At 34.0% G+C, this 25,372-nt stretch overlaps 4 protein-coding genes across 7 annotated transcripts; 1 reads left to right on the top strand and 3 right to left on the bottom strand.

Annotated features, from left to right (window-relative positions):
• Positions 1 to 4,868: 4,868 nt before the first annotated feature.
• Positions 4,869 to 6,507, bottom strand: LOC140824520 (HVA22-like protein f). 2 transcript variants are annotated; one of them, XM_073186098.1, is made up of 5 exons: positions 6,375 to 6,507; positions 6,175 to 6,201; positions 5,963 to 6,085; positions 5,622 to 5,880; positions 4,869 to 5,040 (listed from the first exon to the last, which is right to left on the bottom strand). In XM_073186098.1, exons 1-5 carry the CDS (start codon positions 6,419 to 6,421, stop codon positions 5,014 to 5,016), a joined length of 483 nt encoding a protein of 160 aa, XP_073042199.1. In that variant the 5' UTR covers positions 6,422 to 6,507; the 3' UTR covers positions 4,869 to 5,013. The 2 variants fall into 2 exon arrangements, with proteins under 2 accessions (XP_073042199.1, XP_073042200.1); XM_073186099.1 differs by having other exon boundaries at positions 6,175 to 6,240; positions 6,375 to 6,455.
• A 1,656-nt stretch (positions 6,508 to 8,163) lies between these two features.
• LOC140824519 (protodermal factor 1-like) lies at positions 8,164 to 9,509 on the bottom strand. 2 transcript variants are annotated; one of them, XM_073186097.1, is made up of 4 exons: positions 9,307 to 9,509; positions 8,950 to 9,075; positions 8,784 to 8,916; positions 8,164 to 8,675 (listed from the first exon to the last, which is right to left on the bottom strand). In XM_073186097.1, the coding sequence occupies exons 1-4, from the start codon at positions 9,437 to 9,439 to the stop codon at positions 8,351 to 8,353; spliced, it is 717 nt and encodes a 238-aa protein (XP_073042198.1). In that variant the 5' UTR covers positions 9,440 to 9,509; the 3' UTR covers positions 8,164 to 8,350. The 2 variants fall into 2 exon arrangements, with proteins under 2 accessions (XP_073042198.1, XP_073042197.1); XM_073186096.1 differs by having other exon boundaries at positions 8,784 to 9,075.
• Positions 9,510 to 14,390: 4,881 nt separating this feature from the next.
• Positions 14,391 to 17,695, top strand: LOC140822725 (ribose-phosphate pyrophosphokinase 4-like). 2 transcript variants are annotated; one of them, XM_073183580.1, is made up of 7 exons: positions 14,391 to 14,613; positions 15,533 to 15,848; positions 16,027 to 16,122; positions 16,238 to 16,306; positions 16,393 to 16,521; positions 17,135 to 17,234; positions 17,308 to 17,695. In XM_073183580.1, exons 1-7 carry the CDS (start codon positions 14,498 to 14,500, stop codon positions 17,436 to 17,438), a joined length of 957 nt encoding a protein of 318 aa, XP_073039681.1. In that variant the 5' UTR covers positions 14,391 to 14,497; the 3' UTR covers positions 17,439 to 17,695. The 2 variants fall into 2 exon arrangements, with proteins under 2 accessions (XP_073039681.1, XP_073039680.1); XM_073183579.1 differs by having other exon boundaries at positions 14,396 to 14,613; positions 16,027 to 16,126; positions 16,242 to 16,306.
• Positions 17,696 to 18,031: 336 nt separating this feature from the next.
• On the bottom strand, positions 18,032 to 24,386 carry LOC140824019 (protein MEI2-like 2). Its single transcript, XM_073185624.1, has 14 exons — positions 24,311 to 24,386; positions 24,038 to 24,106; positions 23,555 to 23,644; positions 23,276 to 23,413; positions 22,719 to 23,185; positions 21,956 to 22,114; positions 21,744 to 21,860; positions 21,490 to 21,641; positions 20,858 to 20,949; positions 19,874 to 20,762; positions 19,712 to 19,796; positions 19,560 to 19,628; positions 19,175 to 19,354; positions 18,032 to 18,523 (listed from the first exon to the last, which is right to left on the bottom strand). Exons 1-14 carry the CDS (start codon positions 24,384 to 24,386, stop codon positions 18,419 to 18,421), a joined length of 2,688 nt encoding a protein of 895 aa, XP_073041725.1. The 3' UTR covers positions 18,032 to 18,418.
• Positions 24,387 to 25,372: the final 986 nt, after the last annotated feature.

Here is a 25,372-nt window from a genome sequence, read left to right as displayed (position 1 = left end):
GTTTCCATACATTCAATCCAATAATATAAATGCAATCCAATGAAACTAAAGGCAGGGACAATAATTTAAAAATTAATTAGACAATTAAGAATCAATTCAAAATAGAGTAAATGAATGATTGGTTGGTGTAACCATATCGTTATAGTTGAATATATATGTAGTCATGTTATTCTAGGCGTCTGTTTGAGGGCATCGATGTCGTATAACAGTTAAATCGTCACAATACAATTGTTTTACTAAATAGAGATAATCATTGCACTCCAACAATCTCTCTCACAATCATTGTAATTAATAGGTGTCGAAGTCATGACTTTGACTCTGATATCAATTGTAGGACCGAGCACTTGCTGTTTTACCAAAGGTTATAATAGCAGGTAACAGTGCAACTCTAATTTTTTAAATCATACAACAGCTCAAACATCATGGTTCGACCGCTCTACCCAGCAGGAACAATTATTGCATCCAAAAAAAAAACACACACACACACATATATATTTTTGATATGTTGCACATCCACCATTTCCACCTTCGTACTCACCGATGATGTGAAACTCACATATTTGATATACAATTTAGATATACTTCCTCACATCCAATACATAAGTATCATCTCATTTATGAGAATGAATATGAGCACAGTGAATGAACATCATATCAAAACTATATATATACAATGTGTATGTGAGAGAGTTATTTTTAATATTCTTATTGGTAGATTTTTAGCAGATTTTGTTTGATTAGTTATGCACAAATAAAAAACAATGGGTTTTCTGGAGTAGTAATTTTGGCATCCTCTATCTCGTGAAGTATTAAGCTGTTCATCTGGGAATTTGGAGGAAACCATTGTTGAAATTCTTGAAACTAATGGACACAAATTATTATTTTTTAAGGTCAACTGTAAGTTAATTAAAGAGAATTTTAAATGATTTTTTTTCTTGTATTTTGTCTCATTGCAATCGTGGTGATTTATATTATAAAATTTTAGTTTTAGTCATATATCTTCCGATTTTAGAAAATTTTAATTTTTTTTTATCGTGATTGCTGATGTGACATAATAAATGTCAATTACTAATTGAACCATAATTGGTTATTGATATCCCTATTAATATTTATTTGGGGTTTTTTTTTTAACCTTGGTCATCATTTTTTAAAAGAAAAATTACCTCATCAAGTTTATTTTTGTGGGGACCCGGAAGCTAATTCAGTTCTTAATCGTTATTGGGACTAATTAATCAATTATAATTAACAGGGTCTAAATTTTTTTTTTTAAATTACACAGCGAAAACATAATGTAATTAAATTCAAATTACATATTAAACATCACATACAACTATTGTATGATCTACAATAATCCGACTAGGTTCAACTACAAGTCAGTGCTGAATCCTAAGTTGCTTCAAAGCCTGGATCTCCACGCTATCTAGTCCAGCCTCGTTCTCTTCTCGACCCTGATCCCAGCCTACCTGTTGACATGCACACATACAAACAAGACAACAACCGGATAACTCCGGTGAGATATAAATATCCCAGTATAAATCATGTATACATGCAATCATATAAACAATATAAAAGCATATAACAAAAAATCCTATCATATATCAAAATCATGATATGAATCAATAACAAGAATAAATCATATTCTAAACATGTACCCTAATCAGGAACATAATTCAATATCAAGAATCAATTATATTTTAAGCATGTACCAATATCAGGAACATCATTCAACATCCATCAATACAAATCAATATAACTGTCACTCAAACTCGTGACTCTACGTTTTAGACTAGACTCAATCCTAGCCTAGGGATCCCGGTTTCCAGATGTGGTGATCCTATACCGAATTCCGTAATAGAAGGAACTCTGATCCTATTACTCGATATAACCAAATATGGTGTTCCTATATCGATTTACGATATAACCAAGTATGGTGTTCCTATATCGAATTACGATATAACCCAATATGATGTTCCTATATCGAATTCCGTAATAGAAGAATTCCAATTCTATTTACTCGATATAACCAAACATCCGGTGTCCTGATCTAACCGTCATGGACTGTAGCTCCATCGCTAACATCCTGTCTTGAGACATCGTGCAATGTGCCCGTGGCGATACCACCACTATCAGGCACTTCTGTCACAAGATTACTCGTCTAACACCTGTCATCTACTATTCAAGAGAACAAGTATATCAATCAACTCAATGCAAATATCCATGCAATAAAATAAAGTATGTGATTTAAGGAAACTCGAATCAAACCTCACTCGAGTTGTGCAATCCCAACTCAACATTAATTTATATATTTATCTTCTCGCTCGGAAGAAGAAGAAGAAGAATTCCCGACTCTATCTCGGTCCATTCTCAATCTGGTAATAACAATACCGAACAGATATAATATCAATATACAACTCAACTCAATACCTGTTCTGATCAATATTCAAATCAAAATATACTCTGATCAATATCGAATCAAGATACAATCTAATCCATATCAACAATATCACGATATAATCGAAATCACTACTGAATCTGATCAATATCAATTAACTGATGTTTCGACGGCATAACAATACAGTCTCGATAACTCCGTCAGTCCGAACGTCACAGATATAATACCAGAATTCCTAATCAATATCGATACCAGTCATAATCTCAATAACAATACATATCTGATATGAATTCTCAGTCAAATCGATTCCAAAATTCATAACAATTACATAATCAGTCCGTTTCTCAACCTGACTTCGATTCTATGATGTCTAACATGACAAGAACATCATATATGAATTCTATTCAATTCTGACAATAGTCTAATTTCAAAACATGTCAAAATGTAACAAAACTTACGTCCAGTTGTATCCTGCGTCAATAGAAACACGGTACTATATTCGGATTCAAAAACAGACGGACGGATTGAAATAAAAAGGCGTAAGGATTTAGAGCTTCCCTTCCTCGGCTCTCTCCCTTATTCTGATACTGAAATGCAATTCATATATATATATATATATATATATATATATATATATCATTTTCCAGAAATTACCGACCGCGGGTGCGGTCCTTCTAGCACTGCGGGTGCGGTTCTTTACTTTTCAAAATTAACATTTTCTGTCCATGCAACATCTCATAATCTTGTCTTATCAATTCTATAATTATTGGGCCTTACAATTTTTGAGGATGTCATTTTCGTAAAAAAAATGTTGACCAAGATTAATTACAAATTTCTCCTTTTTTTTTATTAGTACACGGGAGGGGGAAGTTTAAGTAATCTATAAGTTTTTGGGAAAATTTCGATATTTTAGATTTGAAACTTTTCAATTTTCATCATTTATATTGTCAAATTTTAGCATTTGTCCGATATTTTTTCTTACAATTTTATTAGTTTTTACGACTTAGCGCTGATGTGGTGTTGTTGAAGTAAGGACATATAGGTTACATGTGCAACGCTATATCAATACTCTCACAAGAAAAAAATACTAACATGGAGAAAGTAAGATAAATTTTCCAAAGTTCTAGCTAGTTGTAAAACGTAGCAAATTTTCGGTTTTATTCGACAGATAATTTAGGCAAGTGAATTAGTTCGGTCGATAATTCAATCAATCGGTTCCATGTTTTATTTTAGGCCAGCAAACTTTTGGTTTGATCTACTGATAATTTAAGCAAGTGAATTAATCGAGTCGATAATTCAATCCATTGGTTCCTTACTTGGTTTTAGGCCAGTGATATCCACAATCCAAATATTGTTAATCACACTCCATTTTGAATTCTTATTGTTGGGTGCAACGAGGGAGTTAATATTTACATTTAATTTTTTTATCGGCATTCTATTTGTGAATAAATTTAACGCATATTTTACATATAAAATGGAGTGTAGATATCACAAAATGGAGTGTAAATATCACCTCATGTTCAATCATTTTTCTTATTGGGTAGAGCAACTGAAACGTGTTGCATGTGATGTACGATTTAAAATATTTGAGTTCGACTGTTACCAACAGCTATAGTTTTTGGTGAAGTAGCAAGTACTCAGTCCTACAATTGTTATCAGATCTAAGGTCACCGGTTCGATGTCCAATGATTGCAATAAATATAAGTATTGGGAGGACGGTTGTTGGGTGCAATGATTGTCCATGCTGGATAAAGCAATTGAAACGTGGTGTTTGTGCTAATATATGGTTTAAAAGATTTGAGTAGCATTGTTACCATCAACTAAAACTTTTGATAAAGCGGTAAAAGCTCGTTCATATAGTAATGGAACTATGTTACAAATTTATCCTTTGTCAATTCTTTTGATTTAACTTATAGAGAAATTAAATAAATAATTTTCAAACTATTACTCAATTCTTCTTTTTTTTTAATATAAAAAGTAATATTTATTTAATCGATCTCTGATCAATGAAATTAAAAAAAATTGAGATGTGGGCGGATGCCTCGCCTCCGTCTCCGTTTCTGTTTGAGACGTTGGATCTAGCATCCCTTTGATGTACGTGTGATGGGCCGTGTATGTTTTGTGCGTATCCATTGATTTGGAAGAAATAAATGGAGATGGAGTGATCAAGTCTTTCCTCGTTTATTAGATAATGTAAATATAGAAAACTATGTCTGTCATCAGGCGTTCTTGTATTTTAATTACTCTTAAACACATCTGCGTTCTCACCCCGGAACTCCGTGTACACAGAGGCGGAGCCACATGGTTTTTTATCCGGGCTAGCCTAATTTTTTTTTTTTTAAATGTATATTTAAATTTTGTATAATTTTGGAATAATATGATAAGGTAGATCAATTTAAAATATTAAAAGATTTTAGAGTTTAAAATTTTAGTACGGATAGAGCCATATTTCTGGCTCCGTCACTGCGTATACATGTACGATAACTATATATATTGATCAGAATCTTTGAATGTTCTTGAAATATACAAATGTTTGAATTTAATTCTACGTGGATTCATCTTCATCGATCACTACATATGTATAAGTATTTTCTTCATATATAAACATTTCTTCCATGTCTTCAGTGTTTCCTTGCTTCTCTCTCAGCCTGCAAAGAAAACAAACATTTTCCTCAACTTATGCTTTTTGTATATGTGCCTCAAGCTAAAGTCAGAAACACAATAGAGGTTGATCATCGGTTTTCTTGTAAGAACCCTGCTCAAGATCGATAAGAAGATTGACATAATTAAATCATTTTTTATATAAACGAGTAATTAACACGGTACGACAAAGCCCACAGGGTGTGACACATGGTTGTACTGGTCAGCTCTGGGCTAGAAATTGACAATTGGCTAATTAGCGTGCTTTAATTTCTCAACTTGTGGTGGAGTATTCTCTAACAGATTCGCTCTACTATTGCATCCTATTCCTGAGGGAGTGATCAAGATTAAGCCTCCACCCCCTTTTTTCTTTACTAATGAAATATTCTTCACCGTTTTAGTAAAAATGGAATGAAATGATCTTGTTTAGGGTCCACAGTTGAAAAGCGAAAAATCGAATTTTATACGAAAAAACACATATTAATGTAGGAGGAAAGCTAGTGTGATAGCTAGGGAAAAATATTGTAGTAGAAAAAGTTGAAGGAAGATTAAAATTAGGTTAACCGGCCTCCGGCTCGTCATCGCTTACCACTTTGACTATTCTATCAAAAGCTTCAGGACCATGTCTGTCAATGTATCTTTCAACTGATTTTCTGGCATCAAGACTCATCATCTGGAGGACCCTTTTTTGGCCTTGATCCGGATATCGATCGTTGGAATGATCCATATAACTGCTGATATTTACATATTTCCTCACAAAGTTTTCATATATATATGCTGCTCCATTGAACATTGGCAACACCAGCCATACACACAACAGAAGCTTCATGTATGGCCAGAATGGAAGCCTGCGTGCATTGGTAATTTCCATCAGAAATTTGAGTGTTTAATTCAGTGTGGCTATACGACAGAGAAATCGAATTATCGTACCATTGAAGAATTTTCCAGAAAGAAAGCTCGAATAGAGTTATGAAGGAGTAAAGAACCCAGTATGTTAGCCATTGCTGATCATCTACTATTGAGGGGCTCTCAATTGCTCTCATCGAAGCATACCTGTTAATTATTATATATGAACAAAATCAAAAATTTCATATTATTTAGTTTTTTTTTAAATTTATAGAGAGTAAAATTATTTATCTTACAGGGGAAATAGAAGCATCACTCCAGGTCTGCATGACAATCAAAATAAAAATAATCAGGCAATCGATCTTTCCACCGCAACATATTGAAACGACGACTACGACGGTGATAATAAATTAGGACAGAAACCAAAATAATAAATAAATAAATAATAAAATGGATGTCATAAAGAATAATTTGGCAAACATTGTAAGAAAAATACCCCACGAGTGTATCCAAATGCCTTGCTATGGCTCCAGGAATACCCATAATAGCTTTTTTTTCTTCTGTGTCGGAAAATACTTTTAGTTTTTTTTAATATTGTTAATTTGTACGTGGTACTAAAAGAATTTTGCAGAGGGTTTGAAACTGAAATGGAAATTTTCACGTATACTAGGCTTTTATAGCCTATGTGAATGGCTTTTGATGTTTGAAGAAGCTAAGCATAACTTTTTGCTAGATTCGAAGGCTTCCTTTCTTCTAACAAAAGTAAACATGTGCAAGAAAAATGGGATGGCAAGGAAGAGAGGAAATTTGACTTCAGGAGATTGTAAAGTTAGTTCATTTTTTTCCTTTAGTTTTTCTCAAACTTGGACCATATATTTCTTTTTAGGAAAACAAATTTTTTTGGTACGTTATTTTTTATTTTTGTTATTTTGATCTAATTGTTGACATGACATAAGACGAGTAAGCAATTTTTGATATCACATCAGAATTTTTTGATGTCATTTAAGCAATTTGCGATATCATGTCATCATTTTTAGGGGTCGAATCTCATTTTTCGATATCACGTTAACACTTCGATAAAACAGAGAAGAAAGCAAAAAAAAAAAAATGAAAATTAATGTATTAAAACCAAACTTTGAAAATTCGATGAACCAAAACCCAAAAACGAAAAAATTAATGGACCAGAAAATTTATTTTCCCTTTCTTTTTTAGACCAACTTATTATTATTATTTTTTTCAGTTTTTCAAACTTGGACGATATATATTTCATTTTTTTTCTATTCATGCATGTCGATGTTTATCGTACATTAATTGTGAAATAAAATATATATATATATATATATATATATATATATATTGTTAATAAATTAGTAGAGTTATTTAATTATATTATCTATTTATTAACTTAATGCTGTTGATTTAGCGTAACTTATTCTTAACATTAAGAATATCGAATATCAGTTTTAATCTAGTAGCTATTTTTATTAATCGAATTTATTGTTCTTGTCCAAGTGGTCCAAACTGAGCAATTTTGGCAGGAATTTATAATATATTCATCGAGAAAGACCAAAATTAACTGCTATGAAACTATTTTTATAATAATATATAAAATATATTTCTACAAACAGACAAGATTTCCTAGACAGAAAGGAAAATTTTCCTTGGTACATTTGAGAAATACTTGAACATAAATAGTTATGAATGAACTCCAGAGCACGTTTGCAACGCTTTCTTTTGATAAATATTGTTTCTCTCTCATTTTAGTCACAAGATATGAAAAATTTCTCTCAGGAGACAATAGAGATATTCTATATTTTTAGGTGATTAAATCAAATCATAATCCAACAAACCAAAATTATTTTTTCTTGATCTAATGATGTCATATATATAGAAACGAAAATTCGATTCAGAACAGACGCAACTCTTCATCAAATATTGCATCATTTCATGAAACAAGATGTTTCCAAAGAGTTGTCTTACCCCTTGCAAATGATTGTGTGGTTTCTGAAGAGCTTTTGGGGGCAATCCCACGAGATGGCTCTGCCCCATCGACCCTCGCGACCTGACCGGGCAGGGCGATGCCCGTAATTTTTGCAGCAGTAAATTTTATTCGTTATCGACAAACTAAATAATTATGAAAATTGTTCTAACACATCGGTTACATGATTTAATTAGATTTGTGAAATGTATATCATATAATTTTCAAAAATTTATCATAATCTTTTGTATATGACACACGTACTCACAGAAGATAGATATAAACTAAATTATATAAATAACGAAAATAAAATTAAAACTCCTTTCAAACAGCAGATTAATTCGATTTAAAATAAGATATTTTAAGGTTACACTGAGCCAAAAATGTGACCCCTAATCAAAAAGAAAACAAGCCCACAAACCAAACAGGATAAAATATTCGATGACACCAATCAACAACATGAACAAATAAATCTCAGTACTGATCATTCACTATCAGTTGACTCTAGCCTCATTCGCCATCTTGTACAGCTTAGCCTGCACCGCCGCAGCGTGGTTCGAGCTCAGCGCTGCCGTGAAACCGTCTTTGACCTGAGCAGCGGAGTAAGGGTAAGAAGCCGAGTGCGCCATGGAGTTGAGCAGCGCCGCCGTGCCTTCCCTGTAAAGGTCTCCATATCCATCTGTGCGCGTGTTTGAAAGAGCTTGTAGCAAGCTGGTGCTCGGGGAGAATCCAGGGATGGTGGGAGTGTTAAATGCTGAGCCGACAGTGCCCCACCAGCCAAACACAGCGGATATCAAGCCTGGATGAGTCTTCCAGTATCTGCATGCAAGTCACGATGATTAAATACATAAAAAGCAGTCAATCAGTAAGTGTGCCGTAAGCATTGACAAACATTAAATTAACACTGCCAAAAAAACTTGTACTCACATGCAACTGTAAGGGGGATTCTGCAAAGAAGATGGTGGAGTCTTGTGCACTGGGGTTGGAGTAGAAACTGGAGGAGCATGGTAAACAGGGCTACTCGAATACCCTTTGCTCGGAGGTTTGCCATAGCTGCCGCCTTTCGAGGGTGTTGGGGATTTGTAGCTGCCACCTTTCGAGGGAGTGGGGGATTTGTAGCTGCCGCCTTTCGAGGGCGTTGGGGTGTAGCTGCCGCCTTTTGACGGTGTCGGGCATGGGTAGCTGCCTGATCCTGAACCTTGCGACGGAGGCGTGTAAACTGTACAAAATTTCAACAAGATTTTAGCTTTCAATGTTGATCGGAATTTTAATTGCAATTTAATGTCAATTATGTGACCCTTATCTTAAATTAACACATCCATGATAACTGATCATGATCATCTAAGAAACCCGTGTTCATCCTCGCATGCATGCTATACAAGATAACAATATTTTACATGTGAATTCGGAATATCGTTATTCGAAAACAAAATTCGAATAATGTAGTGACCTGAGGGAGGAAAATTGAAGAAGTTCTTCTGCTCCTCAAAATAATTGGCTGCAGAAAGGACCAAGTTTTGTGAAAGCATCACGCTCAGAATCAGTAGTACTGATGCCGCCTGCACGCTTCTTTTCTTCTCCATTCTTCCAAGAGAAAACCCTAAAATAAATAAATAATTTTAAGAAAAAGAACTACAGAAAGAGGTAAGATAACTCAATATTGCTGAGGAATGTTTATATAAAGAGATTTTACAAGCCATTGACATAAATATAAACGGTTGAAACAAGTGTGAGTTAGTTGTACGTATTACAGGTGCATTAATATTGTAAATTTCCTTGTTCAAATATATACATATATGTGAATATATACACAAAAATTTTTATGAGACGGATCTGCTATTTGGGTCACTCATGAGAAAGTAACTTTTTATGCCAAAATCATTACTTATTATTGTAAATATGAGCTTGATTGAACTATCTCACGGGTAAAGATATGTGAGACCGTAGACACAAATGACTTACTATAATATATATATATTGTAAATTTTCCCATTTCTATTTTCGCAAATGATTCAACTCATAACTTTTGTAGATAGGTGAAAGAGTATCCCAATTAACTAAATATATAAAACGTACATATTTAAATAAAAAATATGGTTTCATCGAATACATTTTAACAACTTTGTTAAATATTTCTCAAGTATTCTCTATTAAACAATTAATTCATTATTAATTAAATTAACTTTACATATATATAAAATAAACTAAAAGAACATTGATGCCTGCTATACCGACCGTTAGCACTTGGGACATCCGATGCACATTGTCTTTGGTTTCGGGGATTGGAGAAAATTACTATTTTTGTTATATATGTTTGTTTTCTTTTCGATTATATTTATATATGTTGTTGAATATCAGTTTCATAATGTATTTTTTGAGATTTTTTGCAATCTTAGTCCATTTTCTCTATGAGAATACATACTGATACGACATTACGTACATCAGTGTCATATAAAAAAATAGACAGAAACAACAAAAAAAAGGACAATAATTTTTATTCACAACTTTTATAAAAATGATCCCAACATTAATTTTCACCTCATAAAATACAATTTTTGTTCAATCTCTTTATGATGCACATAAAACCAAGATTCATGACTTGTTGGCATGGAAGAAAGTCGTTGAAGATAGAACACAAATGATAAGGTACATTAAATGTACGAGTAAATGAAAGCATGCAAGCAGCTGAAAAAATAATTATTGGACAAAATTATTTTGTACAAATTTCCAATTGGATTTCTAATCTTTCACCGCTGTCGACACTGATCCCTCCCCTCTCTTTAATTATGAGTATCTTGCGATTCAGTCTCTGATATCAAATATAAGTTAAGATTCAATTTTTATATCAGAAAATTTAGTTTGACCTCCCTGACCTTATGTGTTTTTATCATTTCAGTTTCATGGTATTTTTTGAGTCAAAATAAGTATCAATCGTTGATGTCGTTTCATAAATTTATGAGTTTCAGATATCTATAAATTTTAATTTGATATATTATTTATGTTCCATAGATACGAAAAACTAAAACAATAAATATAGATACAAATAATTTTTTTTTTGAAAAATATAGATACAAATAATTGAGACTATAGAACAAATGTACAAATTTTAAGTATCAATCGAATTAAATTAGGTATATAATTATAATTTTTAGGTACGAAACTTTTTTGGACAATAAGATATATATTGTTGAAAATAAAATACAATTGAATCATATATCAATCAACTTAACCTGTGTATAACTGTATATATAATATAATATTTGAATTTTTAAGTTCAGAGAGTTAAAATGAAAAACATATCAGATCAGAAAACTAAAACTAAGTTTTTCTGATACGATGACTGAATCATAACTCGTATTTGAACTTAGAGACTGAACCTCGATTAACCTTTAATTATCAGCACACAACACTTTCTTGTGCTTTGGAAGATGGTTATCAGATTGGGCACAAAGCTTTCATAAATATTGTACTCTCGAAGTGATTTTTTTTATGAAACTGTAAAAATTGAATACCCATAATTGTACTAAAAAAAATACTGTAAAATTGAATACCCAATTTCATTACCATAATCAAATTAAATACTTCAAGCTAAAATAAAATGAAATTGTTTTATGAAAATTCACTGAGTGGAAATTGAAGTTTCATCAAACAAATTCTGATCCGTTTGAACTGTCAACTTAAATAGAAATAATACAAGCTGTGAGTTGTAAAATTATTAAACAATTATGAAACTTCAGGAAATCGTGTGAAAAAGTGACGATGTTTTTGTCTTTTTAGAATGATAATGCATTTGCTGTTGAGTGGGTCTCATGCGAGACCGTCTCACGGATCATAATCTGTGAGACGGGTCAACCCTACCGATAATTTACAATAAAAAGTAATGTTCTTAGCATAAAAAGTAATATTTTTTTATGGATGATCCAAATAAGATATTTGTCTCACAAATACGACCTGTAAAACCACCTAACACAAATTTTTGTTTTTGTTGTTTTACTTCACATCCTAAATGTTCTTATTGTCAAATAAATAAATATATAAATGTTACTTTGTTTATTTTTTTCTTTTACTGGTAATGCTCGAGGTTAAGTTTGTATTTTTTTTTAAATTTTTTTTTTTATCATGGGCGTGAAAATTCAATTTTTTTCTCAATTTAAAAAAATGGGTTTTTGTTTTTTTACTTAGAAGCATGATCGGAACCACATGTTAGCTTACTTTGGTTGTGGATTATGTGCCCTGATTTTTATTTTATATACGTTAAGTTTAGCTAAATTTGTCTAACTCAACTCACAAAAAGATAAAGCGCAGAAAATTCTAACTCGTGTAGATTTAAAATTCTGACACGGCTATTTCTTACAACTACACTTTTAGAGAAATTTAATATTTTATGTTACGTCATGTATTAATAGGCACTTGTCTATATTTCAAAATATTGAAATATTTCTTATAAATTATTTTTCTCGAACCGAAATTCGGATTCATAATTTTTTCAAAATTCTCTTTCTCATACAATTAGTTACTAGTAATAATAAAATTTGTGTTTGAAATAAATTAACCTTTCGCTCCGATACTATTTGGAAAGCGTGATGATCAATTAAACTTTAAATTAGGAATAAGGGTATTTTTATCGATTTTAAGGTATTAGGGAGTTTAAAGAAAATTTTTGACGTGTAGAGAGTTTGAGAAAAGTTGAGTTTGTGTTTGAGATTTATGAGCAATTTACCCTTGAAATAACTAGTTTTTTTGTGGATGGTGAAGTTCTTTTTGCTCACCTAATATGTACCCATTATTTTAATTATTTCTAAATTTATTTAAAATGATCGATGACTTATAATTTTATTTTATTCATATTATACATAAGAATGTCATCCCACGACTTAAATGATTTGGCCTGCCTTCACATACCTAACAACCACCAAACCCAACGTTCCCGATATCATCGATCCAATTTAAGTAAATAAATGTATGTATGTCACTATTATAAAATTTGTTAGAATTCAAGCCCATTTTAACTATAAGAAACGATAATAATCGAAAAATAAAATGAAACGCACGAGATTTATATATTGATGCATGATACTATAAAGATGTATGATCGAACGTTCGCCGCTTTACCAAAAACTATAACTAACAATAACGATGTTACTCAAATATTTTAAACCTTATAGTAACTCAAGCGTCATGGTTCGATCGATTACCATCGCGATGCATTTTATTACTTCTCATCTGTGCGTTGATTTCGCATAGGTGACCGAGGGACCAGATACCATAATTTGAATTCCTAGCTCTATCCAGGACGGTGGTACATGGTTGTTGAGTTGAATAATTATTCTTTCTGGTTAGATCAATCGAAAAGTTGTGCTTGAACTGTTGAGTGTTGTACATAGTTTAAATATTTGAATTGCACTGTTACCATCAGTTATAACTTTTGATAAACCGACAAACGCTATATTCTATAATTTGATATCAGAAGCGATGTCACGAGTTCGATCCTTATTGATTGCAAGAAGTGCAATTATTGGAGAGAAAGATTGTTAAGATGCAATAATTGTCCCAACTGGGTAGAACAATTGAAATATGGTGCTTGGGATGGTGTACGACTTAAAATATTTGAGTAGTACCGTTATTATCAGTTATAAATTTTGATAAAATGACAAACGCTTGATTCTATAATAGTTGTTTGATAGATGAAGTAAGTAGGCTCATTTATTGACGAGTGAGTCTCATGTGAGACCGTCTCACGGATCTTAATTTGTGAGACGGGTCAACCCTACCCATATTCACAATAAAAAGTAATACTCTTAGCATAAAAAGTAATACTTTTTCATGGATAATCCAAATAATAGATCCGTCTCACAAATATGACCCGTGAGACTGTCTCACACAAGTTTTTGCCTTTATTGACATTAGCATACCCTTATAGGGCTAAAAATGGTTTAGAATTGTTCCTTAACAACAGCAACAAATTCCATAGCTTGACTATATCTCTTTAAGTTTGTAGAGATCTTGTTTTGGTAACTTTTCACTCAATCGGGTATACTCAGGGTTCTTCATACCTTCCAAAACTTATGGTATGATGAAATTTCCGATATGACAGCCCAAATTTTTTAGAACTGATGCATATGTTCCTTCAAATTTGAAATTAAAATATGAATTGGGAATGAAAATAGGACCAAATTTTGTTGATTATTTGTGAAAATTCTAAATTGACACAACAGATAATATTTTCATAAGCTTGATTGATAGGACAAACTGATCCCCAAAACTTGAAATTTTTGAAATCAAAAAGGGAATGCGTATGTAAAGTACTCTGATTAATTGGCACAATTAGAAGAATGTTGTAAGTATAAAACAATTATTAGTTGATTTGATAATCTGATACATTTGTGTCCGATTGAAAAATAAAAAATTTTGTGAAACGAATCTCAAATACAAAAAAAATATTAATTTTTTATAATAAAAATATTATTTATTCTTATAAATATAGATAAATTGATCATCTCATATTTTTTTAATCTCTCAAACCATTTTTAAAACTATTCTCCAAATTTGGCCTTCTTCGCAGTCGCAGACATCTCACTCTCCCCTCCCCTGTGCCGGCGGAAGTGACTTTCAGGCACCTCGCGAGGAAGAAGATCGAAGAGATGGAGAGACCAAAGAAGAAGCAAGTGTTCCTCTTCTACTGTGAGGAGGCTGAGGAATTGGCGCGTAACGTAGCTACTCAATCGGACCTCATTCGGCTTCAATCCATTAACTGGAGGTACACTAAGAGATTTTCTTTGGTGATGCAGGGGACGTGGAGTTTCAGTTTCAATAGCTGTCTCTTTTTTTTGTGGGTGTGTTTGTTATGTTCTCTCTTTTTTTTAGGCTCAGTGCTCCTCGGATACAACAATATTTGTTTAGTTTTTGAAGTTTTTAACTCTTTTGATTTTGAAAAAGAAAATCCTTTGTTTATTCTGAAATGGGTCACATTTCCTTTAGTGAAAACTTTTGGGGTACGGATTTTTTTGCATTATGGTTATGACTTATGAGGAGATGGCTCTTGTTATTTATAGTCTTCTATGCTCGTTTACTTGTGCCGAGTCCACTGGAAATTTTGTTAAAAAGTAACGGAGAAGATTTTATTGGAAGCTCTGATTTTTGCAAAAATGCTCCTGTAATAAAGATTGCTCAAGCCCACAGGCTACAATTTTCCTTGGAGTAACTTCGTTTATCGCGAGTCCTAGTTTTTAATTGACGGCATGAGATAGCCTAGGAAAGTTGCTGATGTTGATCACCGTGGTGGCGTTAATATAACTTCTGGCATCTGCCTGATCTCCTATTGCTCATAACGATAGTGTCACTAATCCCTTTTCGGTGAATCATTTTAGTAGCAAAAGATTTGGACAAGAAATCTATTTTGGGTTTTGAGGGGAATTAGTTTTGTCTTGAAAATTGGTCGTAAATGGTTTTTGGCACACGAACTATGCGATGATTGTCAGTTTTTTCATATATTCCAGCACCTACCTTTATTTCATTTTACTCATGACAATTGTGTCAATAATAGTTATCTAATAGATTATGTTAATCCCAAAATATCTGTACATAAATGCTTGTGACGTTTGACTATTGTAAATTATGTTTAGTACAGCGTAAGGCTTTATCTGGTTTAGTTTACCTTGAATTTGACTGTGTAACAGGAGCTTCGATGATGGATTTCCAAATCTTTTCATAAAGAATGCACATGACATTCGAGGCCAGCATGTTGCCTTTTTAGCATCTTTCAGTTCAACTGCAGTAATTTTTGAACAGCTTTCGGTGATCTATGCACTTCCTATGTTGTTTGCTGCGTCGTTTACTGTGGTGCTACCTTTCTTTCCAACTGGTTCCTTTGAAAGAATTGAAGAGGAAGGAGATGTTGCCACAGCATTTACCTTGGCTAGAATGCTATCAAACATTCCTATCTCAAGGGGTGGTCCCACCAGTTTAGTTATCTATGATATACATGCTTTGCAGGTTATTTTCGATCATAGTGGTATTCTTGTCACTTATAGTTTATCACATACTTCTGTTTATTTCTGACCATTTCAGAACTATGTACTCTGTTTCTTGAAATAATTTGATTCAGAAATGGTTCCTTCTCTTAACTTGATACTGAAAAACGTAGTTTTCTTTCATCTTTTCATTTCCACAGGAAAGATTTTATTTTAGCGACACTATTTTGCCCTTGTTTGAGACTGGGATCCCACTCTTGAAGCAGCGGCTTCACCGGCTTCCTGAAACTGAGAAGGCGGGTTCCTTATTTCCTAAGTTAGTTAATAATGGCGTCTTAGAGTGTCAAGAAACCATTTAGTTCATCTTTTAACTGTATTATACTTATTTCCAACTTAACCTTCTTTTACCAGATAGTTGTTGCGTTTCCAGATGATGGAGCTTGGAAACGATTCCACAAGCTGTTGGATCAGTTTCCTATGGTTGGTTATAATAATTAAAAATGCCACACTGTAGTTTTTCATTATATATCATATTTTTTGGAGCTTATGTCTTATTTTTGGCACAGGTTATTTGCAACAAGGTTCGTGAAGGGGACAAAAGAATAGTTAGGATAAAAGAGGGTAATCCGTCTGGATGCCATGTTGTCATTGTTGATGACTTGGTGCAATCTGGTGGGACCCTAATTGAGTGTCAGGTGTTCTTTCTTGACTCTCTCTTAATTTTGGCTAGAGTATGATTTTCCAACGTATTAACCTCAGCTTAGCTGCCTTTGAAATTTGTTTACCGTTAATTTTTTTTGCATAATATTGCTCAAAGTTAGTCAATTGTGATTTGATATTGCTATAGTTCTAGCAAGCAAGAAAAGGATTATGATGTCTGATGTCCCATGTTCGACTATGATAAAATGAGCTCAACATTACCAGCTCATCATTTAGTTCTTGAACTTGAGCCAAGCTGAATAGCTTATATAAAAACTTGGCTGGAGCAAAATTGATGTATAAATATATTTACTATAGACTAGTTGTTCAAAAGACTTAACGAGTTTCTCCTCAGGAAAAAAAAAGACTCACGAGTTTCAATATTGTTCTAATTATTTTTTTCTTGTTTCGGGAAGAGAATCATAAGTGGGTTTGAAACTCGAGACTGAAACCCACCACATCTCCTCATCAAGGTAGTGGTAATATCGCTTCAACCATATGGTTGTTGGTAATCACTCCTTCAACGTTAAATTCCGTAGGCAATGTATTTGTGATGACTCAAAAATGTTATTTCTTTTTGTTATATTGCTATTGTTTTTTGACTGTCAGAAAGTGTTGGCTTCTCACGGTGCAGCAAAGGTGAGTGCCTACGTAACTCATGCCGTGTTTCCAAAGAAGTCTTGGGATCGCTTTGTTCACAAGAGTGAAGGTATCGTGTGTGTTTTTTAGTTTCAGCGACTCTCTTCCAATTATCTTGTGGCTGACTACTACATTCTTAGCAGACTTGGAGAAGGCGTTCACCCATTTCTGGATCACGGATTCTTGCATGAACACTGTGAATGCCATCTCTAATAAGCCACCTTTCGAAGTCTTGAGTCTCGCGGGATCCATAGCCGATGCTCTCCAAATCTGAGGATTTGCCTAAATTACAGAAAAGGGAGAGGCACACTTTGTCTACCCTGCACAATGGGGCACTCTTATTTTGAGGCGGTTCTGACAATTAACCATCTATCCAGTGGTACTTGCTTGATATCATTTAACAACGACCTCATTATTACGCAGTAAACGTACAATTCCCATATTTTTGAATCATGCAAGAGTGGCCCTTGTCTTTATCTAGAGGTGAGCGATACTTCAGGCAAATAAAAATGATCAAGCAGATTCATTTAATTCAGAGATGCAATCCAATTTATTAGATAGTTTGGTTGTTATTCAAGAATTTCAGGTGTACAGACTCAATTTCTCTTGTTTCCTAAAAAAAATACAAAGTCTAAAAGTAGCCATTAAACAGACAAGTTACAACTGGATTCACCAACCTTTTGCAAAATTCGCCTATTTTAATTGTTTTAAACATTTTGTTTCAGCGACTTTAAAAATTCAATTAGTTCAGTCTCGGAATATCAATTACTCGACTCAATTCGCTTGATTTTGTAATTTCTTAAAATTGGTGAAGTCAACTGTTCACTCTGTTACTTACCACGAAGTACATAAACAAGGCAGCAGATCTACAAACCAAAGACTGATAAATATGTGCATTAATGTGAAGAATCGTGCAAAGTTTGTTTTTGGCCCCCCAACTATACAATTCTGGAACAACACACTATCCCATATATAATGTATATATATATACATAATTTCAGACCCTTTTGACATCTATAAACCACTACCATTTACAATGACAGAATGTGTCCAAATATAAACAAGAAAAGAAGAAACTGGAAGAACAGAAAGCATGTAGAAAGATGAGCAGGGGCGTAGCAACGCTTCAACCTGATAAACGTATTAGTGATCCCTTTCTGCTGTTGTATATAGATAAAATGTTGATACTCCAATTTGACAATGAACAACAACATGTAGAACAGAAATATTGCCAACGTTTTTGCAGAAACTTTCTTACTGAGAGTCTGGATCGCCCTTCGGGCTGTCAAGAAAATCTCCTGTGTAAGATCCATCTGGCCGACGTACGAGAATATTCAGATTTCCAGGTGGAAAATGTTCCTGCGCAGCCAAAAAATAACCGCGGATATAGCATTGTGGAAAAATACCACTAACTCGGCAAACGAAAGAAACTGAAGCATGTGCAAACCAAATAGGAAGTGAGACAAAAACTAATTTAACCCAAGCAAGTGTGAGAAACAAAAGCCCTTACACTATGAAGAACACTAACATTTAGCACAGATTAAAACAGAGTCCAAGTAAAAATGGATGCTTGAAGAAGGGATGGAACTAGAATTTTGATTTAGGATGGATGAACAAAAATCTCAGATCTTTTGCATCATTCTGTATTACATTTAAGTATGTTTAGACAAAGAAGGTTTTCGGAAAAAAGAATGATGTTTGGTTGGGGATTTGTTAAAGGCCCTTGAGTTTAAATACGAGAAGACGAAATTTGTGGAGTTAATAGCTTCTCCTTCAGTTTCTCTTTCAAAAAGTCAAATTGGTTTTAACTAGTGTACCTCACGAAGAAGAAAATAGCTCAGTTGGATAAGATATTTTTCTAAAAGTGATTATGTAATCACTCTCTTCAATTTGCCCATTATCTAATAAACTAAAGTGGTGTTCACCAATTAACTTATCTTATATGCTCAGAGACGACCTAATCCATGCTGAGTGAGGAAATTAGTGCTAAATAGAGAATATAATGCATACCACATCACCAGTCCCTTGGCATTCTGATTTGAAAATAATTGGTCGGCATAGCCTGTCTTCGTTCATTAAAGTTGAATTCTGGAAGTTCGAGATGAGAGCTGCCAGTCCCTGTATTCTTGCATATGCCAAGGAAGCGACCTTCTCACTATTAAATTTCTCCCATTTCTTTCCGTTAAATGCCTGCAAAGAGTTACGTCTCACAAATAATTTGTTACCCAAAAGATTGGAATTTTATGGGGATAAAACATAATTATAGTTATGTGACTGGCTGGAAATAATAGTGATACATCCGGACAAAGTATATCATATATAATCATGCAACACAAAATGAAGGAAAACTGTTCCTTTCAGTCCCAAAGAAGAAACAAGAAAACGAAGCACGCACCTTATAAAAGGTGATGATATGCGAAGGAGATACCATGTTGATGAAAGCGTACCCAACATTACACTTGTTCTGGACCAAAAACTCAGTGTATGACATAGCTGCGATGGATTCACCGAGTGAACATAGAGAAAAAAATTTGAACCAAAAGTTACCTTAAAATCTATTGGCAAATAGATAAAATCATAGATAACCTCCTCTGTCTCATCAATGGCAGAAATTAACATCTTCGAAGTGTACCTACAGTTGGATGGAACAGCATGTATGTTGAGGTATAACATCACAATTCACAAAGAGAATGTTTTCCTGACTCTTACTTGTTTGGGATGTTTTTAATCATCAAAGTAGTCCTGTTATCTTCCCCTTTGACAATCTTCTCCAAGTCTAATTGATATTGTTTCCTAATATCCAGCTGGACGTCACTCACTATCCTTCCAATTTGAACACAGTTGATTATTTCATCATTGCTGGTAGCTCCCTTGCATCCAAAAGAACTGTCTCCGAAACATGCCGAGCCATTTCTAGATGTCCACGGCATTCTTGAACTAGGAGAACCACTTTGGGTGAAATTACCGGTAAAAGTACCTCCTAGGTTCACTGGGCCAGTTATATTCCGTACAAGACACCTGTTGTTACATCTACAATCAGTGGCTCCAAAAACTCCCTGGTTGAGGTAAGATGTTCCTGGAGACTCGGGGGGAAAACCGAAGTGCCTTTCTAATTTATAACCAGATGGAGCAGAGCCCACATGAAGATGTGAGCCAGGAAATGCGCCGTGCTGACTATTATAAAGAAAACTAGTTCCATGACCACTCGATGGAAGTGGATGTCCCTTCGAGGATGGTGACCAGGCTGAAGAATTAATAAGCTCTGATTGAATAATGGGACTTCCCCAAAGAAACTCAGAACCTGAAAGTGTTCCATCACTAGACGGCAGGGAATCACTAAATGGTGAGGTTGGTCCAGGACTTAGGCTGAACTTTGTACTGGGATAAGAAGAATGATCCTGATCCAGATGACCTATTCTTCCAGTATCCTTACCGATAGGTGCAATCTTCACGGGATTTGAAACCCGAGATAGAAGTAGAGAGGGTGAACCAGATGATTGATTGCTTCCCACGGGGCTCAGGCTTCTGAAGTTTGATGATTGATCACAACTATGTAATGGATTATGCTCAACTGGACTGCCAAAGTATGGCCAAGCACCTGCAAAGAACTCGGTGGAAACTTTAAGCTTGTCCATAACTCGGGAAATGGCTTGCATTTTAAAGCGATTGTAAAAAATGTACAACATAACATGCCTGGGGGAGGTATGAGTATGGGTGAACCAACTTGATGCCGAGAAGCTCGGCCTTCTTCCTGATCCTGCACTCGGCTCAGTCGCTGAATAAAACTGTATGCAAGGAGAAGGAAAAAAATGAAATTTCAATCATTATGGAGTATGCGGAGGATTGTCAATTAATTAAATGCTTACAATGAGTGGAAAAAAAACATGACAATTTACAGGGCTGGTGCAATTGTGCCAAGTTGAGCTCCAGTAACACCCAACTCCAACTCAACCAAGAAAAATTCAATACTCAAGCTCAAGCTCGATCTAAGAGATTTTCAGCCCAAGCTCAACCCAAGAAATGTTCAAGTATCTCGAGCTTGAGCTTGACAAGCTTGATTTTCTCAAGCATAGAATTAAAGTTCGAGTTTGGAGTATACTCAAGAAAGTAATCTTTGATTATTTTAACATTAATTTATAGATTATATAATTTATAACAAAAACTAATTATTACGAAACTAAGGGTAAGTTAATCATAGAAATACTTAAAAATTAAGAAAAACTATTATTTACTCAAGCCTAATACATTAAAGTTCGAGCTCGACCCTAGCTCGGTTAGGCCTGTTCATGATCCTAAGTCCAAGGTAGCAGAAAATGAGAAGTTACCTCTGTCGAGCTCCACCGGGTCGGCTACGTTCAAGCTTTATACGCTTCCCTGCTATTTCACACCGATTTAAAGCCTTGAGAGCAGCCTCGGCAGCTCTAACATCATGAAACTCAATGAACTTGTGGTTTTGTTTGTGAGGGGTCTCTCTTATCTACATTTTTAAGCAAACAATATCAATGACATCGAATCTCTGACAAACAAAATTTTTTTATTGAAAGTAAAAATAACAAATTAACTTGATCCATTATTCTACCTCTTTAACTTCCCCATAAGCTCCAAATATTTTGAGAAGTTTGTCCTTGGATACGGATGCATCCAAATTGAACACTACAAGAGTTCCTTGATTTAAGTCTTTCTCTGAGGGGTTATTCTGCATGTAGCAAAAAAAGGTTGTCAGTACTCGGTATAGTGTCAACAGCTCGAAAATTAAGTCCTAACAAGGAAAAAAAGTATATTTGTTCAAACCTTTGGAATCGAGAAATGAATATCAAGATTTCTTCCTCTTAGTAGCCTGTTTTGTAATGAGCTCATTGCTTTACAGGCATCCCTGATATCATAATAAGATATCATAACAAACCCCCTTTGCTTACATGCGGTATATAATTTTCTGATAGCTCCATATTGCTATTAGGAGGAGGACAACAAAACATTAATGATAAATCAGTTTCGATCGAATTTAAAATCCTAAAAGTAAACAATTATATTAAATAAAAAATAAAGTTGAAATGCACCCTGAACCAGAAATGAGAATAACATGCACATGGAATGCAGAGCAGAGTAATAAGGAAATTTCAAATGATTTTCGAACTTTTGAGTCTTGAAAGACTAATAAACTAAAAAAAAAAACTAAGAAAATGTCAATTGCCATCACACGAGTAAATTGATATCACTTTGAAAAACTATTTAATTAATCAATAAATTGACGAGACACAAAATGTCATTTCCCAATAACTCTAGGTTCAGAAAAAAGATGTTGGAGATCAAGTCCAGCTTTGAAAAAAACGCCACCAATCTATGTATAGTTAAAAACACTCATAAAATATGCAATTTTATCTTTCACGGTTGAAACCAACTAAGTCAACTGATACAAGATCTTTTATATTGTCCAAAACTCAGGTATAATATCCAAAATCGTAATCACTAATCCAAAATAAACAAGGAGTGGCAACTGAGAATTAGAGATAGAACATTGCAACTTCCAAAGACTTCGGAATCTAAATAATAATACCTCGAAGAGGAACTTAAGTTCAGAATCATCAACATGGCTGTTGATGTTCCTAACAAACAAAGTCCTTGAAGGATGCTCTCCAGATGGGTGCTCACCAGAAAAGGTTCTGACGGCATTTGTGAAACCATTATGAGCATTGGTGTTTCCACTGATACCACTAGTAGAAGAACTTAACCTCGACACACCATTTGCAAGATTCTCTTGATTATCAGATTCTATTTCGATTCCCCCTCCACTTCCAAACAAATCATCATCCAAGTCCTCGACTCGAGTTGGCAACCCATTGAGATCAAAATCATCCTCTGGGCCAGCATAAAGCCTGTCTTCATCACCAGGAAGAAAGATTCCAAGTTTACTCGATTCAACATCTTCTAATGGATCCCTAACTTCTTCCAGACAAAGTTTATTTAGGTTATGGAGACCACCATCAGTTGATCTAACAATTTGTCCCAGCTCGCTAAAATTAACTGCAAATCAAAAGAAGCTCTTCCATAAAACTTTTAATAGAAGGGAAAATCGCAAGAATATGCAGTCAGTAGCTTGCTTCTTGGGCTCACATTTTTCATGTTGAAGGATAGGTAACGAGGTAGAAAACAAGCTACCATCACTAGACAAATTATATGCATCAGTTACAATAGGAAGTCTGCATGAGTTGTTTTCTTTCCATCGACTGGTATTTAATTGATAAGATGAACCTGAAAAAAGATCTTAGAAAAAATTAAGGAAGCTTGGGATATAAGAAAATGTATAGCTCAAACATCCATTAACGAACATACTTGTAAATATAACAAATGGTGATAAGTCAAAAATGGGAGATAAAGGTTTCTTCAACTAACCAGCAACTGAATTTTTGTTGATTGCTCCATTAATATCACTTTCTACAAAGATAAAACATTGAAGGAAAGGGAGTATCACAATAGCTCCATCTGTAAGTCCAGAACAAAATGGATTTTGAAGTTACCATTTATCTAAAATCTCATTATTAGTACATTTGTCATCGAATTAGATAAACGATCTCGTACTGCTGGAGTTACCATTCTGTTTACTAAATCACATGAATTTTTACCCAATTTCATATTTGTGATGAAGTGTATGAATTACATATGAACGGAAGAATAATGAGAAATTTTTACTTAAAACTGAATTGGATTTTGCAACATATATAAATGGAAAGGAATTGATAGAACAGTACCAAAAACAAAATTTTGTTACTTAGACCTATCAAGGTTTATAGGGGTTGTACCAGACAAAATAAAATAAAATAATTCAAATTATATGATAATACATATTCGAATTTGATAAAGGAACTACTCAAACACCACAGCATGACGGAACAAGATAAATTTCCAAATCAAACAAGAGTGTGAACAGCCAGAAGTGCTCGAACCCTGACCCAAAAAATGAACATATCAGTAATTTTTATTCAAATGTTATAGTTCATAACTCCCACCCGGACCAGTTCAATTTCTTACTCCGAATTACAAACAGAAAAACTTCTTCATGCCCTTAAATACAAACTATGACCTTCCCCTTCCGGCCAAGAATAATGTAGAGCAATGAAGGAAAAGCAATATGAAATATTTTCGTCTTACCAAGTTCAGAAATACAGTGCATCAAACACAAAATTCCAATTACTTTCTTTGACTGTTTGAACAAATAAGTGGCCATATTTAGACATAATAGGGGTATGAGCATTCCAGGCAGACTTAGTTACCTAGGTCTATCACCAATGGTCCACATGCATATTGTATATCAAATGGATAAAAATGGAGTAAGCTATTACCAAATTGATTAAACAAGAAATACGATAAAAGAAAGACGAGCAGGTCACAAAATTAATGACCACAGCTAAAATGCATCATGGCACATGATTGAAAATATTGCATTAAAAAACTTAAAACCACAAAATGGTCAGATACCACCCTCACTGTGATTTTCTTAAAATACAAGATTAATCTCTTATAAAATCGGGCGTGGACTACGCTCACATATAATTTTTGGGTCCGTTTGAGCACAGTGCACCTCAATAAAAACTCAGATTAATCTAAAAACATCACCTTCTTTACACGACATAATTAAGGTCAACCCAACCACAAACCGCAACACAGATAAGTTCACTATATATTAACGAATTTCCAAACCATACAGACGATAAAAATTTAACACGACCCTCTTGAAATGGAATCTCACACAGCATGCAGAAACTAAATGAAATCCACGAAAAGAGTACAACCATAGCACCGTAAAACACATAAAGATCGCAACTTTACTCCAAAGACGAACTGAATTAAAAGATTTAACAAGAACCCATAAAATTTAACAGAAAAAACAAGCAAATGAAGAAAGAATACAAGGAAAAATCCACCTAAATACACAGGGAACAAAAAATGAACCGGCATAATCGCATAACCAGATGGCTGAAGAAGGGATGAGAAAAATGGAGTACCTCATCAGCACGATGAAGAAGACATCCAACCGCTAAAACGGTAAGATCAAAACAAATAGCAGAAGAAAATGTCAATGATGAAGAAGAGGGTCTAAAGGGAAAGAACAAAGACAAGGAACACTTCCATACAGTTTCGTAGAAGCAGGGAAATTGTTTACTTATACACTTGCACTTCCTTCTCTCCCGCCGGAATACCAGGTGGTACACA

The sequence above is a fragment of the Primulina eburnea genome, chromosome 2, assembly GCF_022965805.1.
Source record: "Primulina eburnea isolate SZY01 chromosome 2, ASM2296580v1, whole genome shotgun sequence".
In the NCBI taxonomy this organism is placed as follows: domain Eukaryota; kingdom Viridiplantae; phylum Streptophyta; class Magnoliopsida; order Lamiales; family Gesneriaceae; genus Primulina; species Primulina eburnea.
The sequence above is the reverse complement of the archived record's forward strand: the minus strand, read 5'-3'. Positions and strand labels throughout refer to the sequence as shown.

Excerpts from the sequence above, each read along its gene's own strand:
- LOC140824519 (XM_073186096.1), bottom strand. The coding sequence starts at position 9,439 with ATGGAGAAGAAAAGAAGCGTGCAGGCGGCATCAGTACTACTGATTCTG. Across the intron at positions 9,076-9,306 it reads CTTCAATTTTCCTCCCTCAG|TTTACACGCCTCCGTCGCAA; the intron begins GTCACTACATTA and ends AATTTTGTACAG. Across the intron at positions 8,676-8,783 it reads AATCCCCCTTACAGTTGCAT|ATACTGGAAGACTCATCCAG; the intron begins GTGAGTACAAGT and ends ACTTGCATGCAG.
- LOC140824520 (XM_073186098.1), bottom strand. The coding sequence starts at position 6,421 with ATGGGTATTCCTGGAGCCATAGCAAGGCATTTGGATACACTCGTGGG. Across the intron at positions 6,202-6,374 it reads CATTTGGATACACTCGTGGG|ACCTGGAGTGATGCTTCTAT; the intron begins GTATTTTTCTTA and ends ATTGTCATGCAG. Across the intron at positions 5,881-5,962 it reads TTCTGGAAAATTCTTCAATG|GCTTCCATTCTGGCCATACA; the intron begins GTACGATAATTC and ends CAATGCACGCAG.
- LOC140824019 (XM_073185624.1), bottom strand. The coding sequence starts at position 24,386 with ATGGCCACTTATTTGTTCAAACAGTCAAAGAAAGTAATTGGAATTTTG. Across the intron at positions 23,645-24,037 it reads TCTTGTTCCGTCATGCTGTG|ATGGAGCTATTGTGATACTC; the intron begins GTGTTTGAGTAG and ends CTGGACTTACAG. Across the intron at positions 19,629-19,711 it reads ATTTGCCAATAGATTTTAAG|AACAAGTGTAATGTTGGGTA; the intron begins GTAACTTTTGGT and ends TTTTTGGTCCAG.
- LOC140822725 (XM_073183580.1), top strand. The coding sequence starts at position 14,498 with ATGGAGAGACCAAAGAAGAAGCAAGTGTTCCTCTTCTACTGTGAGGAG. Across the intron at positions 16,307-16,392 it reads TGTTGGATCAGTTTCCTATG|GTTATTTGCAACAAGGTTCG; the intron begins GTTGGTTATAAT and ends TTTTTGGCACAG. Across the intron at positions 17,235-17,307 it reads CTTTGTTCACAAGAGTGAAG|ACTTGGAGAAGGCGTTCACC; the intron begins GTATCGTGTGTG and ends CATTCTTAGCAG.